The sequence below is a fragment of the Callospermophilus lateralis genome, unplaced genomic scaffold, assembly GCF_048772815.1.
Source record: "Callospermophilus lateralis isolate mCalLat2 unplaced genomic scaffold, mCalLat2.hap1 Scaffold_84, whole genome shotgun sequence".
In the NCBI taxonomy this organism is placed as follows: Eukaryota; Metazoa; Chordata; class Mammalia; order Rodentia; family Sciuridae; genus Callospermophilus; species Callospermophilus lateralis.
Genome location: NW_027516477.1, coordinates 1,729,777 through 1,746,456, shown reverse-complemented (window position 1 = coordinate 1,746,456; position 16,680 = coordinate 1,729,777). Strand labels below are relative to the sequence as shown.

Sequence of the window (16,680 nt, the reverse complement as noted above, 5' to 3'; positions counted from 1 at the left end):
AGGCACCTCCAGACCACAGACATGGGGAGACAGAAGGGGGGGGCAGGGGAGAGGGGCAAAGGCACTGCAGGGCTGGCCTCATTCCTGGGCTTCCATGCAGGAGAGTCCCTTCATAATGCACATGGCTTCAGGGGTGACCACAGAGGGACATCTGCTCTGTTCCCCTGTGGGCTCCCCCTGGGAGCAGGTCTTCCAAGAGGCAAGCCCTCCTGAAGCTACAGCCTGGGCCAGATGCAGCAGGACCCCTGCCCCCCACCCCCTGGGGCCCAGCCTCAGGCCTACTCTTCCAGCCCAGCTCGCTGGTACCCAGGAGGCACAGGTGAATCTGAGAGAAGGGAGAGAGGGAGGAGGCAGCCATGGCTAGAGGGGCCATTGCTGGGGATCAGAAGCAACCGAGACAGGTGGAAGGGAAGAGGGGGAAGCTCTCTGACCACCACCCCACACTTTTCCTCTCCCTTCAGGAGAGCCCTGTCTCAGTGGCATTATGTCCTGAGGTGGGACTGGGTCCCTGGAGTGGCCTGGGCAGAAGTTGAAGCAGAAGAACACACAACCTGCCCGGCTACCAGCCCCCTAAATATTCTACTCCTCCAGGAAGCCTTACTTGACTGAACTGATCCAATGGAGGCCATTAGAAGCCTTCATCTGCATTTGAATTTGGGAAGCCATTTAAGGAAGGAGTTGTAGAGAGAGAACCAGGGAGAGAGTAGGGCAGGGAATGGGAGAGCGGGAGAGACAGGGTGTGGGGCACCGAGGGGCCCTGGGTCATTACTGAGCACAGTGAACTTGGCCCTCCGGGAGCGCAGGGCGGCCTCCGTGGCCTGGCACTCGTAAGAAGCATCCTCAGAGAGTTCGGCATCGGTGATCTCCAGGTTGTACTGTCCGGCGTCCACAGAGCCCACAACCCGGTACTGTGGCCAAGCTGCAGAAACAGAGAGGATGAGACCCAGCCCTGGGTCCAGGACCCCCCTGTCCCCAAGGACTCATCCTCTCCCCATATCTCATCTCCAGCAGGATGTCTTGCTCTGCCCTCTCCTGGGCCACCGTTGACAGATGACATCATGGAGTGCCAGACTCCAGAATGTCAGGACCCCCCATGGTGAGACTGGGAGCCATAAAACAGGAGGGGCCGACGGGGGTGGGGGGGGAGCAGAAGCAGGAGATGAGCAGGAGCAGATGAAATTTCGAAAGGTGTTTGCAGACAAATGTCTCTCATAATGATAGCAAAGGGAGAGGGGGAGAGGCAGGCCGCAGGGCAAGGAGGGAGGGGGAGAGGGGATTATAGGGCATCCCACCACAGACATGAGCTCACTGGGGGCACCTCTGTGGGACTTGGCAAGGCAGCAGGAAGCCCAAGGCAGGCCCAGGTCTTGCCACCCCACACTCACCAGGGGAGGTGCGGGCCAGGCAGGGTCTTCCAGCTCCCTGCAGGGACCTCTAAGCAGAGTCCTGTTTCCTCACAAAAAGGATGGCTGAATTCAGGGGTCCTCTCGATTCCTTCTTCCTTATCCTCCCTCCTGCAGCCTCCCACCCCTTCCCCTGGCCTCCCACCACCCACCCCCTCCTACAATCTCCCTCTGTCCAGAGGCTATCAATTCTTCTCACTCCATATCTATTGATTTTTCTCTCTCTTCCTCTCTCCTGGTTTCTCTTTCCATCATCGATAGATGCACCAAACCCTTCCTACAGATTGCTCCACACCAATTTCCCCTCCCTGGAATCCACAGCAAGTCATCTCAACCCCCTCGAAAATAAGAAGAACAGAAACACATACAGCCCCTCCCTAGGCCACGAGAGTACTCCACAGCCAACACTCTGCCTACACAAGGCCCCTTCTCTCCCTTCCTGCCTGTAAGACCCACAGGTGCACTTGGAAGGCAGGCACACCTTCAAAAAGGACAGGTAGGCCTGTTTCACGCTGCAGTAAACCAGGCTCAGTGAAGGGAGGTGACTCTCCTAGAACACCCAGCCGGCAGGTGGCGAAGGCAGGAAGACAGACCTGCTAGCCTGGTTCCTCACCTGTTCTGTCAGGTGGCCCTTCCACGGGCTCTTGACTTGCTTGGGAACATAGGAGGATTTGGGGTTTGTTTGCTTCTAACTGAATCATTATGTTTTTCTCAACACTGGCTTCATAGCCAGTGCTTAATAAACGCCTGTTGAGTGAATAACTGAATAAGTGCTCGGGCTGATGTTAAAATGAGGTTTTGGCAAACATGGCCCCAGTGTGTGTGTTTGGGGGTGGTGGTGGGGGAGCAGAGGCAGCCTGTGTGATGCACTTGAGGGACACAGGAAGTGCTGGAGCTTGCCAGCAGACAGGTGACGGTACTATCCCAGCATCTCCTGCTTGACCTGTCGGCATGCAGCACCTCAGTGTCTGTCTGTGTGTCCATCTCATCAGAGGTCTCTGGTTTCCCTTGATCTCCAGGCTGTGGGTTGCCTTTCCCCAGCCTCCACAGTGGGGAGGATAGTCAGAGATGCAGCAAAGCAGGCAGGACAAAGCTCAGGAGGAGATGGAGAGAGGAGAGTCCACAAGTCTAAGGTGGGAGTGGGAATAGGGGCACAGATGGGGCTGTCTGGGAGCCCCGCAGTCCCACTCACCTTTGAGACCCTGGCCCATACCCAGGGCCAGCCCGTCCTTGGTCCATTGCACAATCCCAGAGTAGTTGAGGAGCACACAGGGGAGCACCACCCGCTGTCCGGCAACCACAGTCTGGTCAGCTGGCTCCTGGCTGAAGTGGGTCTGGGTCCCTGGGAAGCCAAAGTGGGCATTGTATTAGGAAACAGGGGGTCTTCAACCAAGAGGCCACACCTCTCGGGCTCCCACACCCACCCACCCCAAGAAAAGGCAGGCAGGAGACAGCCTCAGGCCGGGGAGGGAGACCTTCTTTCCCTTGTCCTATTTCAGCACCAACCTGATCCTTCCAAGACATCACGAGCTTGCCCTCTACTCTGCTCTCCCTCAGTGGCCCACGGGAGTGAGTTTCAGGAGCGGGTTTCAGAGGTGCTTAGCAATCACAGCAGTGGTGCAGTATTACATAAAGGCCTTAGAGATGGGTCTGGCCCAACCCTCTCATTTTGCAGAGGCAGACATGGAGGTCCAGGGAAAAGAGGATCTGATCACAGGCACCCAGTGAGTTCACAGTAGGGCTGGGGTCACTGTCCTGCAGGTCCTGGGCTATTCCTCTCTAAGACCCCACCCACTGCCCCTCCACACACCCAAGTTCATGCAGGACGCATTGATAATGAAAGCCCCTGGAGACACTGCAGTCCACCCCTCCACCCCGACCAGGTCCCTGGGACTAGGCCCATCCGCACACATGAATACACCACCATGACTCTTCTTAGACACGTGGCGTGAGCCAACATGTGGGCAACAGTGCCAGGCAGCAAGTGCAGAAGGGTAGATTCCACAGGGCAGGCGGGTCCACCTGCCATGTGTGGGCACAGAAGCTCCCCGGGTGGGGACTAGATCCACAAGAAAGTGGACACTGTCCCTGATCCATGTATCTACCCCTTGGCCAAGTACAGGGGCACCAGGGTGGACACACCGACACACACCTGCACACACTCAGCTTCTGCACCACGAGAGGCGAGAGGCCGTGTGACTGTGTTCCCCTCTCCCTCCGGCTGCAGGAGCTACACATGGCTGCCCGGCTGGCATCTCAGCCGGGAGCATTTGATTAGAGAACTGCAGAGTAATTGCCTTTAATTGTGGAACCTAAATGGAGCAGGGAATTGGATTGCGGGTTTCTTCTTCCCCACTGCTCCCACCCACCCGCTAGCTCCATCGCTGGGCTCACTCCATCACTGGTCGGCCCCACAGCCCTGGGCACCTCACAGAGCTGGAGGAGCTGGGCTGGGGGGAAAGGAGACCACAGGAGGGGACGGAGAGGCTAGAGGACAGCAGAGGGAGAGGTCTCAGGCTTCTCTGTCATACTCCCAATCGGTCACACCAAGGTGACAAAATCAGCTTTCGCCAGAACGCAGGGGCTCCTCCCTCTTCTGTCCCTGCTAGCTCCCCAAGTCTTTGCAGAGTCCCAAATCCCCGAATCCAATCCTTTCCAAACCCATCTTCCCCCAGTTTTTTCTGACCTACCTACCATTGCTTCGGTTTGTAGAGGAATGGAACTCACCCTCTCTCCATTTCAGTACCTCTCTCTAAGCCACTGCTGACACCTCTAGTTTTCCTGTTTGTTTGTTTCCGGTTCTGGGAATGCACTTAGGGCCTTGAGTGTTCTAGGCAAGAGCTCTGCACTCAACTGAAACCCCAGTCCCACAATCCATCTGATCCCCTCCATTTTTTTTTGCTGGGTTGAACCCCGGGCCTAGCCCATGCGCTCTCTCTTCTTTTTTCTCCTCTAGCCCCATTTTCTCCCATCTTCCCAAATCCGCTCCACATTTCCCACTTCCAGGAAGCTTCCTAAACTCATCCTTGGGCTCCGTGGCCATCCCAGCTAGTTCCAGGCCCAGCCCTGTTGGTACAGCACTGCCCCCAGGGCTTCCCGTCTCATGCTATCAGGGCTTATGCCCATGGTCTTGTGTGTCAGGAGACCCAGGGGAACAGGTGTGGGGGGGTCTCATCTGTTCTTCTGGAATGGGAACCTCTCTCCCAAGGCTGGGGCCATGCTCTGTCTGAGAAACTGATGTTACTCCATTTTTGAGAAACCAGCCTCTACACCAGAGCAAAGCCTGTCCAAGGAAGGGGGCGTGACGCTTGTCCTTGTCCACAGAGCACTCCAAGGCACATACCCATCCTGCTGAGTTGTTTATCTACAAATAACAGGAGAGATCTGCTGAGCCAGGTGTCCCTGACTCAGTCAGGCTAGGTGGGGACCCATACCAATCCCCTATCAACCACCAATCAGCATGAGACAGGGAAATACCTGGGATGCCAGATGACCCTCCCAGTAGTTTATGGTGGTAGATAACATGTTGGGAAATCATGTAGTTCAGCATGTACACCCCTCGTGGCCAAAAGCAATCAGTTCAAAGGAATCCCCCTCTTGTACTAACCTATCACCGCTACTCAACTTGTTCCCGCCAGTGAATGTGCTAATCAATGTTTAGAGTTGTTGTTTGATTTTCCCACAGTATGGAATGATTTGCTGTGTGACGTAGTGATGCATAGAGTATCCCCCCCAAAACCTATAAAATCTCACTGAACAAAGGACCGGGACTCACTCCCTGGGACTGCTGTGTCTGGAATGGTTGTGAGTCCAGGCTGGAGCTTGCAATAAAGACCCTTGTGTGATTGCATCGGATTCGGCTCCTGGAGGTCTATTGGGGTTCCACAAATCTGGCATAACATAACCTCCCTCTGAGTCCCTGGACATTGGACATCCATCCAGATTAGTGGCTGAGAAGCAGGTTGGTGGCCATCGGACAATATAATCTCACGCAGCCTTTTTATTCTTGGTTAAGTGCGCCAGTTCGGCCCTTTGGGTCGACCGCAGACCAGGAAATGAGAAACAGGGTCCTTCTCCCACATGTGTGAGCTGCTCCTCACCTCTGCGTCCTGACTTCTCCTTAAGAAGGAAGGTTCCTTCACATTTTGAGGGATGAGGGTGTCAGGTGCTGAGTTCCTGGGGGAAGGGTGGGTCAGGTGAGCAGCCAGCATTATTAATTCAGGCATTGCCCTCACTATTATTCAAATTTATTCATATCCCTGAGCATTTCTCTAGAGCAGCTACACACTGCAAACTCTCCACACTCACGGTTCTTCTTCCCATGGCCCCTGGAGCCCCCGTGAAGGGCTTAAGAGTGGAGTGGCCAGTAAGCCCTGGCTCAGAGATGGAATTGACATCCCTAGTTTTTTTGCATGGTGCCTGGTCACTCTGATCTCTTGTTGAAATCTGCAGAGGACAGTGAGCAGCTAGCTCCTTGTCCACTTGGAGTGATGTGGCAGTTGACCCTGCGACAGGACAGAGGTGGGAAGTGCACAAGTGAGGAGTCCAGTGTCCTTGGGCACAACACTCCCTCATCCGGGCCTCCACTTGCTCACCTGCACGATGACAGGTCTGAGCGAGACTGCAACTGTCCCTTTCTGCTCAAATCCTAGGAGCCAAGTCTAGGAAAGAGAATGTGGTTTACAATGTGCCTCTGGGGCTTCCTAACCTGGTGACCTTGGCCAAGTGACTGACCTGCTAAGCTTCATTTCCTCCTTAGTAAGTTCGGGAAAGATGAGGCCTACTCCAAGATATGGGATAGATGTCATGCCCATACAGTCCCCTGCCTGTACCCTCTGAACAATACCTACTGTCATTAATGACCCTGAGAAGTTAGACAACTGGAGGGGCCACAGGAAACCTGAGCAGGCACAGGATGAAGAAGGTGGTGATTATCTGTCTTTCTGGGGATTTGGAAGTAAATCTTACCCTTGGGTTAGGCCTGACGAGACAACGGAGTCTGGAAACAAGGGACTCAGCAGAGATTCCAAAGAAGATGGAGATGAAGTGGTTCCAGAATCTAAGTCCATGGAAAGGTTACCTAGATCTGAGCCTTCACGTCACAAGCAGGGTTTCTGGTCCCCAAACAGCCCCTGTACTCCAGATAGTGAGTGAGATGAAGTCCAAATGCCCCAAGTGGTACCCATGCTGGCTCATGATTAGGGGAAAGCCCCAAAAATGACTTCACCATGTCCTGTTCTCTCTACCTCACACACTTCACATCAGGCATTTGTCACCCCCTAACCCCCACCCCCCGGGAGGCACCCAGAAATGGGGGCAAACAAACAGGAGGAGACAGCCCACTCTCTGCAGTGGGAGGAAGAACAGTGCTCAGGCAGCACTAGGAAAGTCTTGGGGGTGAATGAGCAGAAGGGAACATGTGGAAAGTGAACAGAGGGTGCCCGTATCAGACAGGTAGGAAGGGTAGAGGGGCCTGGTTACCTCAGGGGGCACTCGCTACTGTATGTCCTTGAGTGTGAAGGTGTCATGGACCTGGAACCATGGCTTAGCACATGGCATATGCACACGTCCAGACACATTCCCAACGTCCTGAGCACCTTGCCTTGTGCCATCTGTTCCAGAGCAGGGTCTTTCCTGGACCCGGATTCAATTTTTACTCCCAATCTGTGCCTGTATGCACTCCAGGAAATAAAAACAGCACCCAACAGCAATGCAGGGAAACTGTGGGCTATAGGGCGAAGCGTCAGTGGGGCAGAAGGTAGGTGGGGGGACCACAGAAGGTCTGACTGCAGACAGAGAGGGAAACAGACCATCCTCCTGTTAAACAGCATCAAATCGAGGGCCTCACCTGGGGGCCTTCCTGCTTCTGTGCATGTTTGTAAGTGAATTCCAGCCTGCTCTGATGTCCTCCCCTCCTGTCTTCAGGAAACATCACAGAACTCTTAAGTAGGCAATGCGAAGGCAGGAGGAGAAAAATGGAGCTGTCCACACACCCCGGCAGGAGGGCATATGCCTGCACACGGCCCAAGGGGTAGGCCGACAGAGGCGCAAATGATGCTGAGAAACACAGACACTCAGGGGGAGAGCAAAGGAGACCAAAGGAAGGAAATGGAGCCCCGGGTTGGAAAGAACTCAGGCTGGAAAATGCACGTGCTCTCCCAGGGCACCACGTGAGATCCGTGTGCACAGACGCCCGTGAAGTGACACAGACCCGGGCCAAAACAGAGAAGGCAGGTGGAGAGATGGGGACGTGGTGCGTGCCAGGGGGAGAAAGGACATTTCAGGTGAACTCCTGCCCTCCTGCCCCACCCTGTAACACAAAGCTCCTCTAGCCTCAGACTTGGAAGTTCCTCCTCCATTCTCCCACAGCACTGTTTGGGCTTCTGGTTCTAGCACTTATCACAGCTCGCCTTGGATGAAAAGTTACCCAGCCGAGTGTTTCTGTCCCCCTCCATCCCACCCCATCCCTGGGAGCCACAGAGAGCAGGGACGCTCTGTCCGGCCTTTCCTTTCTTCCATACCAGGGATTGAACTCAGGGGCACTCAACCACTGAGCCACGTCCCCAGCCTTATTTTGTATTTTATTAAGAGACAGGGTCTCATTGAGTTGCTTACCACCTTGCTGTTGTTGAGGCTGGATTTGAACCTCCTGTCTCAGCCTCCTGAGCCACTGGGATGACAGGCGTGCGGCACTGCGCCCCTCTTCCCCCTTTCCTTTCTTTCTTCTGCTCCCTCTCAACACTGACCTTCAAGGGACAGTAGCCTTCCAGCTCTCCTCTCCAACTTCCCCCTCCACCCCCACAGCACTGGGGTAAGAGCTAAGCTAAACTTTGTGCCTGAACACATCTCCTGTTTCCACTGAGCCTGGGGAGAACTGAGAGGTCAGATTTCATTTGTTTTATTTATTTATTTATTTTGTTTGTTTGCTTTTGTGATGCTGGGTATCAAATCCAGTGTGTCGTGCATGCTACACAAGAGCCCTACCACTGAGCTACATCCCCAGCCCTCAAATCCCATATTTAATTGAGAACTAGGAAGTAGCCTCTAAATCTATTATGGGATGGAAATGCTTACAGTTTCACACAGTCATGCACTTTTTTTTTTTTGAACTGGAGATTAAACCCCCCAGAGGTGCTATACCATTGAGCCATATCCCCAGCCCTTTTTATTTTTAATTTTGAGACAGGGTTTTTCTAAATCATCGAGGCTAGCCTTGAATTCACAATCCTCCCACCTGGGCCTCTGGAGCAGCAGCTGGGATTACAGGTGCTCTACGGTGCCCGGCTAGACCCGCACTTCCTTTGGGCATATGTGTACCACAACACCCACACACACACATTCATTCACATGCCCATAGCTGCACCTCCTGCACCTTTACATTCAAGTCTACATCTGCCTCTGCCCACAGGCACCGTTGACTCTGTGTCCTGGCACGGGTGCCCCTGCAGTCATGTTCCCAGAGCCTTGCCTGCCAGGCTCAGGGCTGGAGAAGGGAGTGGGGCCAGGCACATGAGAATCCAGGGAGCAGGGCGGCAGGAGAGGAGGATGGTGGAGGCCAGGCCCTTTCTCCCTGTATTTATCAAACGAGCAGTAATGAACCCCCTGGGCTGGAGCAGTCCCTGAGCTCCCCACTGCAGATCCTGCTGCTGGTTCAAAGAGAAGCCTTTGATTCGCACTGACAGCTTTCAGATGGAACTAAATCTCTCCACACTCCACTTTCCCTCCCTCTCTCCTCTCACATCTCTGTGCTCCCCTACCCCCACTGGACTCCCCACACCCCCAGTCACTCCTCTCCTGCTCCATGAAAAATACAACAGCCAGAGAGCCCCTCACATTGGATTCTCATGGAGAAAAGAGGATTTCACTTCTCTGGGTTGGGCCAGCAAAGGGGGAAGGAGAGGAGAGATTGACACTTCTGGATAGAGAAGGAGGGAGGAGAGGAGAGGAGAGGAGAGGCGAGGAGAGGAGAGGAGAGGAGAGGAGAGAAGAGGAGAAGGAGAGCTGGGCTGGCACTGGGCAGAGTAACTAAGGACAGAAAGGCAGAAACCCTGGGCAGGTCTGTGCCCTCCCAGCTGCCCAGGCAGGAGGGGTCTGGTCTGACCCCTTCTACAGGGCCCAGCCCAGAGTGCTATTATGTCAACAATCTGATGCGACTGTCTTTAGAGGCTGTAAGCGTCTCCTTTGACAGATAAGACTTCAAGGGTCAGGAAACTCCATTGACTGGCTCAGAGGACTGTCTGAGTAGAGGTGAGGCACCTTGTATATCAGAAGAAGAATCCCCAGTGACAAACAGCACCCCCAGGCAAGTCCAGATATTCCAGGACTAACCTCACCCCACGCCCCTGCCCACCAGAGCTCTTGGGCTTCATTTTATGGTGCAAGTGGAAAAGACGCCAGGCAGCCGGGAGCTCAGATGCCCTGGAAAATCCCTTCCATCCTTTCTGGAAGCCCAAGCCCCAGGCACAGGATCCAGTTACTCCTCCCTCACCCCAACCTGCTTGGCCACAGCACCCCGATGACCATTTCTAAGGCCGGGGATACAGGGAGGACGGCCAAAGGGGACTCTTTCCAGGGACCAAATGGGATTTTACAAGTGGCCACAGTCTGGCCTGGTTTCTTTGCATTTGAGCAGACAAGGGGCTGGCTGGGGTTCACAGGGACAGAGCAACTGGGTTGACTAGCCTGGGCCAGTAGATTAGTCACTCAAAGAGGAAGGAACTGAGCCCTGAAAGAGGCAAGGGGGATGGGCTGGCTCAGCCCTGGTGTGTGTGTGGGGGGGAGAGTGTCTGAGCCAGAAGTCAGGAGGTGCGGGCATATCTGGTCCTGGCTCTGTCACCAACCAGCTGTGTGACTTTGGGGAAGGGAGCTCTCCTCTGGATCTCGGCTTCCTTAAACTGTCACAGGGAGGCACTGAATAACTTGGCTCCCAAGGACTTTCCCAGCTCTGATGCCCAAAGATGGGTGGTTCACTCAGGTAATCCCAGCTACTACTAGGGAGGCTGACGCAGGAGGACTGCAAGTTTGAGGCCAGCCTTGGCAACTTAATTTAAGACAATAAAGAGGTGGGGATGTAGCTCACTGATAGAGTGCTTGCCCAGCATGAATGAGGCCCTGGGTTCGATCTCTAATACTGGGGTGGTGGGGAGACTTCAGGATACTCCTAAGGACTCAGTCCCATGTCCTGTCACCTTCAGACAAGGATAGAAGAGGGAGGTCTGTGGGTTTGTGACAATAGGGCAGTGGCAGAGAGGTCCTGGATGGGGCATCCGAGCAAAAAAGAGAAGCCACTGATTTCCTCTGTAAGTCCCCATTAGAGCTCCTCACACTCCCCCCACTGGCTCCTGGCGGGTGAGTGGAGGAGAGAGGACAGGCAAGCCTGGGTCGCTGGAGCCACCTGCCAGCCTACTCACAAGGACACTGAGCTCCAACGGAAAGAGTGGCAGGTGTGGCTGGAAGCACTCCCACCTGCCCCGTTTGGGCCTCCAACCCCCAGGCAGCTGGTCCAGACCTGAGCTGACAGCTCTATGCAAATGTGTCCTGGCAAGGGACCTTGAGAATGTTTTATGAGAAGGATAGTAGCAGGGTGAACCCAAGAGAGGTTGGCTGCAGCAGGTATGACAGGCGCGAGCGAGCAGGAGAGGGTGGCAGGCTGGCGGACGGTTCTGCAGAAAACTGGAATCTATCTGGCCACAGTGGGCCAGGGAAGAGAGGTGGGGGGCAGGCAGGGGGCAGCCCAGGACTCAGCGCATCCAGGAGGCGAGAGGAAGAAGAAAGAGAATGGAAATTAGGACAGAGATGGAGAAGGCTGCAAGAGATGAGGAGAGGCAGAGACTGGGGGGGGGGGCAGGCAAGAAGGGGCTCATCTGGCCCCCTGCATCAAGACCCTGCATCTGCCTCACCCTATGGAAGCGGCCGGATGAGAAGCCCATCACGGCGCCTCCTTCTGTCTCAGAGCGCACAGAGAGGTGCAGGACAGGGGAAGGGATGCAAAGCCAGAGGAGGGCCAGGGCTGGAGCTCAGCAGCAGGGCACCCACCACCACACACAAAATAAAAGACAAAAAGAGCAGAGAAAGGGTGGAAAGAAGGCATATTAGAGAGTAAGAGAGCAAAATAGATTAAAAATAGCTGGTGGAAGGAGGAATGAGAAAGGAGCTACGAAAGACCATTTTAAGGTCAGGTAAGGAAGTAAAGGGAAGGATGAGCCAAGGGCACTAAGGTATGAAAGGGACAGATAGATAGGGAGGCTGAGGCAGGAGGATTTCAAGTTGAGGCCAGCCTGGGCAAATTAGCTAGACCCTATCTCAAAATAAAAAATGAAAGGGCTGGGGATACAGCTCAGGGATAGAGTGTCCCTGGGGGTTCAATCCACAGTACAAAAGGAGGGGGCAGGGGCGGGGAAGACCTGAAGGAGAGCGCCTGAGATCCCCAATCCACATCCTGTATTTTGAGGAGACAGAGGACAGTGAGGAAGGAGGTGTCTGGGGTGGGCATGTCCCCACATTTCTAGTGGCTTCTGAGGCAGAGTCAAAGTGACTGAGGCCCCTCCCTAGAGACTGTTCTGCACCGGGGCGAGATGCAGGTGAGGACCCTCCCTGGGACTGATCCTACCGTCCAAGAAGGACTGAAGGAGGGACCGTGAGAGAAGAACTGTGGAGGAAAAGGAAGGAAGGTGGGTAAAAAGTAAGAACCGAGAGTCAAGAACCACAGAGCAAGGAGACCGTCTGGGAGAGGGAAGTGAGAATGGAGATAGAAGGGCAGAGGAGCAGGGGACTGGAGAGGCCCAGGGAGGTGAAGGCCAGGGGGCCCGGAGGCTGGGCCTCTGCAGCACAGGGTGGAGGGTCTCCAGCCTCATTTAAAGGGTCTTGAGCTTTTAGGTCAAAGAAAAGGAGCGGAATCCTTGGGAAATGGAGGGTTTATGAGAGGATTAGTACTGGGCTGTCGGAATCAATGTAGAAGGCAACCGAGGTCAGGGTCCGGCCTCACCCACAAGCTAAGGCTGATCCGGGTTCCACTGAGCCACTCCCTCCAGGAAGCAGCCTCCAGGGGCTGGACCCCTGCCTCGGAGGACCCAGGTCAGTTACCCCTTCACGTCCTGCTTTCCTGCCTCTCCCAGGGCACATAATTTTTCCCAGGCCTGGCCCCTGTCCCTCCTCCACCAGGGCCACACCCTCTGGCCACGTCCTCAGCGGATGGGAACAACCCCTCCCTGCAGCTCCATTATTAACACAGCGCCAGTTTGCTATGAAAGTGTCCCTCCTCCAGCTTAAAAGTTCTTAGTTACCACTATTATGAACTGAGCTGCAAAGTCCAGCCTGAGTGGAGCCAGAATGGTACCTCGGAGTCCCCTCCAACAGGCTCGGAGCCCAGGAAGAAACTCAGGCTGGGCCCAGCTCCCCGCCATACAGCTCTCCTGGCACTTTTAGGCGCAGTCTCCTGAATAAACCAGCCTCAACGCAAAGAGATCCGGGAAGCGGTGGGCAGTGGTGAGAGCATCCTCTATGCTGGACTGAAAGAGCCAGGAGGAAATCCAGGTCTTCTGATACCAGGCTCCTAAGGACACATCTCTACTTCTAAATGAGCTTTTATGTTACCCTAGCCCCACTCCCACCTTCTCCATCAAAAAAAGATCCAGGTGTAGATATTATTCTCCTTCTAGAATCTAGAACCCATCATCACAGGTGACTCTGCAGGTTTCTCTGGCACTTCCAGGTGGTCCGTCTGAGCCAATGAGCCAGATGAGCAACACGGATGGGGACAGGCCTGGGCTCTGACGAATGCTCTCCACAAGGCACCTGGCTCTCCTCTAGTGCCTCTGTGAACATCCAACTTGACAGACACTTTACAAGCCCAGGTGTGTCCCCAAGCCCCAGGACTGCACCTTCCATACAAACCACAGGCCATATGTTAGTGACAGTAGATCCCAGAGAGCAGATAGTTTTACTCACATAGGAACTTTCTCATAGCGTGTAGGTGTGTGCTCCACAATTACTATGGGGTGTCCAACATAAAGCTGGATGACCACCTGGCAGTCACGCTCCAGAGGGCTCTTAATAATATTTAGGATCCCTTTCAATGATGGTGCATTATGATTCTATTTACATCCACACATTTTCTTCCTACTTTGGACATATGCCCAATCAAATAATCAATTCATGACAGTTCGTTCAATCAAGGTGGACTTACTTGAGGCTTAAAGGAGAGAATTCTCAACAGAAGCATTTTGAAGGGGGAAATAACTGGTCAAAACACAATCTAACTAGAAATTGAAGGTAAACTTGTAAGTAGAATCTGTGTCCCACAGCAACTAACCAAGAAATTTCAACAAGTCAGTGATGAGACTTGAACCCAATAGTACCTATGTAGACCTGTAGTCTCATTGGTAGCTATCCCGTATTTTATTCTGGTTCCTTTTAGAGATGATTAAATGGTAAACTCCTGGCAGCAATAGATGTGATCTTAGTTGTGCAAGTTGTAAAATGACTGGCACAATAGAGCTTTGCACACCATGAGTGCTCAATAAATGCTTATTTATTTTTTTTATTTCTTTTTAATGAAAGAGGGAGAGAGGCAGAGAGAGGGAGAGAGGCAGAGAGACAGAGAGAGAATTTTAATATTTATTTTTTAGTTTTTTGGCGGACACAACATCTTTGTTTGTATGTGGTGCTGAGGATCGAACCCGGGCCGCACGCATGCCAGGCGAGCGTGCTACCACTTGAGCCACATCCCCAGCCCAATAAATGCTTTTTATTCTGTTATCTGCACTGATTCATGGATAAAACAGAGAAAGTCAATTCAATTTATTGAACATTAATTCATGGAACAAATATGGAGTGCTTACTATGTATAAGGCATCGTCCCAGACCCTGGAATGTGAAGGCAAGCACAGCAAGCCGTCCTCCCACCATCCATTAGGCATCCCCAAATATTCAAGCAACACAGTGTGATGTGCACCGTGATGGAGAAAAGTGCCCAGGGTCAAGAAAAGAATCCTAGAGGAAGTGATATCAGTGTTGGGCTCTGAAGATGAGTAGGAGTCATCCCGATGAGAAGGGACAAATGTTCTCTGAAGACACGGGGTATGCGCAGCATTGTGGAATTGAGGAAACACAGCCTTTGGGATCCTAGAAATAGCTCAGTCTGGTGGTGTCTTGGTAGGCAAGACACTGGGCTCTCTGGGATGGGCATGTGGCATGCAGGATTAACAGGAGGTTGGGTCCCTGCTCTTACGTCCCACCAGGGGACATGAGTTAATAACCAGTTAAGTGATGAAAAAGCTCTACGGTGTCATACTATGCAGTAGTGACCAATGTTGAGGATGAAATCAGGGTGGGCTTGATGGAAGCACCAACCCCCTCAATACTCTTTTGAAATCATTCTACCACTGAGCTACATCCCTAGCTCCCCCTACAAGCCTTTAAAAAAATAAAACAGGATCTTGCAAAATTGCCCAGGTTAGTCTCAAGCTCATGAACCTCCTGCCGCACTGGGATTACAGGTATGTGCCACCACACCTGGCCCCAAATATCTTGTAAGTGTGGATACAGGGTCTTACAACTTGAATGTAGGCTCGTTGAATGGACATCTTAATGGAGTTTGTTGAATGGTCAAATAAACTGCACTTTGTCACATGTCTGTCTTCCAAACCGGTCATCCCTGCAGCTAGGACCCAGACCTGGATGGCCTTTGTCTGTTCTTTTTATAGCCATACGCTTGGTGGCTTTTCTTGGTCTACGTATTTATGTGTATTAATGTCCAACCAATATACACTTACTGAAGAGAACTGCATCGAGCCTTGAAGAAAAGAAGGACGTCAACAGCCAGAGAGCCGGGGGAAGGGTTTTTCAGACAAAGGGAACAGCATGAGCTAAGACATGGGGACATGAAAGCCCAGTGAGCAGTTGGAAGTGGCTGGGATTCGGGCATATCAAGAAATTGGAAACAAGATCAGACATCTTTAAACATTCAACACTTTCTCTTTCTGGGCATTCCTCAGTATCTGCTGTCCAGAAATTTCTGAGCTATTGAGGGACAGTGGTGATAGAGAAGTCCATATTCAGAAAGAGAAAAGTGGAGACTGCGGCTGATGCCATTTGCAAAAGCCATGTGTCAACCTGGTAAGGTCTGGGATAGGTTTGAGAAGAATCAGAAGGAATAAGGCTGCTGCTGGTGGTGGGTGGGTGTGTGCATGGCAGGGTCAGGGGGGTACGTGTGTGCCGGTCGGTCCTCACCTGCCTAGGTAAGCATGCGAGTGTTACGACACATCTATACACAAATATCGCTATGTAGTCATCAAAAAGGGAAAACAGGACACTTTCTGCCTATATCCAGGACATGCTAGGCTTTTCCAATTAATCTCCATTAAAAAGATTTCCCGCAAAGGCACTTCTAGAAGCCCCAAGTTGGGGTCACCAGGATCAATCCTGCGTCAAGTGAAAGCAGCTCCAACCAGCTGCGGAATCGATCCATCTAACTTGGTTCATTCTACCCATGCAAGGGGCACGGAATGTTAATTTGCAGCAGGGAGCTCAGGGAGTCTGGAAGTGGAGGCTTCATAATTAATGGCTGTAAGAGCTGGGGCTCAATATGGTGGCATTCCAGAAGCAGCGGCCTTCCCGGGGAAGGGAGGGTCCAGAGGTAGGGCTTCAGGTTTGATGCCTCCGAGGTGAGGAGCCACATGGGGAACTCTGGGCTTTTGGAATCTTCTGATCCTTCCTGGTTTTCTGGTCCTGGTTCCCTTGCCAGTTGGAACACAATTGCCCCCAGAGCAGAAGAGGACCAGAAAGACCCAAACCATTCATCGTAAGCACCCTCAGAAGTTCTTAGGACGTTGGTTGGGGACAGAGTAGCAGTGACCAATTGCAAGGCCATGACAAAAATCCATGGAGACTTTTTGGTCAAGATCATGCACCCTGATTTGATGGCTGTTTCTGAGACCCCAGAGCACATGAAAGCCAGGTGCAATTTGGTGACCTTATTTCTGTAAGGAGACAAGAGGTTGACAAAAGGGAGAGCGACTTTCTTGTACCTATGCTGGCCACCCGGCTCTCTCCCACCAGACCCACACCCGTCTCGAGTCTTCAAATCACCTTTGTTCAGGCCGCAGCCAAGAGGGTCTGGATTTCCTTTCCCATCCAAACCAGGCATTCCAGCCTCACTCCAGCCTGGGCCTTGGTCAGCCTCTCGTGCATGTCTTTCCCAACTGTTCTACTCACCCCAAAACTTCACCAACCTTGCTCACCTGACTCTTTGTCCTCTGTCAGTACATCTCCATCTCAG

At 52.9% G+C, this 16,680-nt stretch overlaps 1 protein-coding gene across 1 annotated transcript in view; it reads right to left on the bottom strand.

The window, feature by feature from the left end:
* LOC143641071 (uncharacterized) overlaps nt 1–16,680 on the bottom strand; it is a 170,944-nt gene that overhangs the window by 14,961 nt on the left and 139,303 nt on the right. Inside the window, exons 8-10 of the mRNA XM_077108493.1 lie at nt 3,773–3,853; nt 2,596–2,745; nt 770–919 (exon numbers count right to left, since the gene is read on the bottom strand). Coding sequence (XP_076964608.1) covers nt 770–919; nt 2,596–2,745; nt 3,773–3,853 — 381 coding nt within the window. The remainder of the gene's footprint in view (nt 1–769; nt 920–2,595; nt 2,746–3,772; nt 3,854–16,680) is intronic.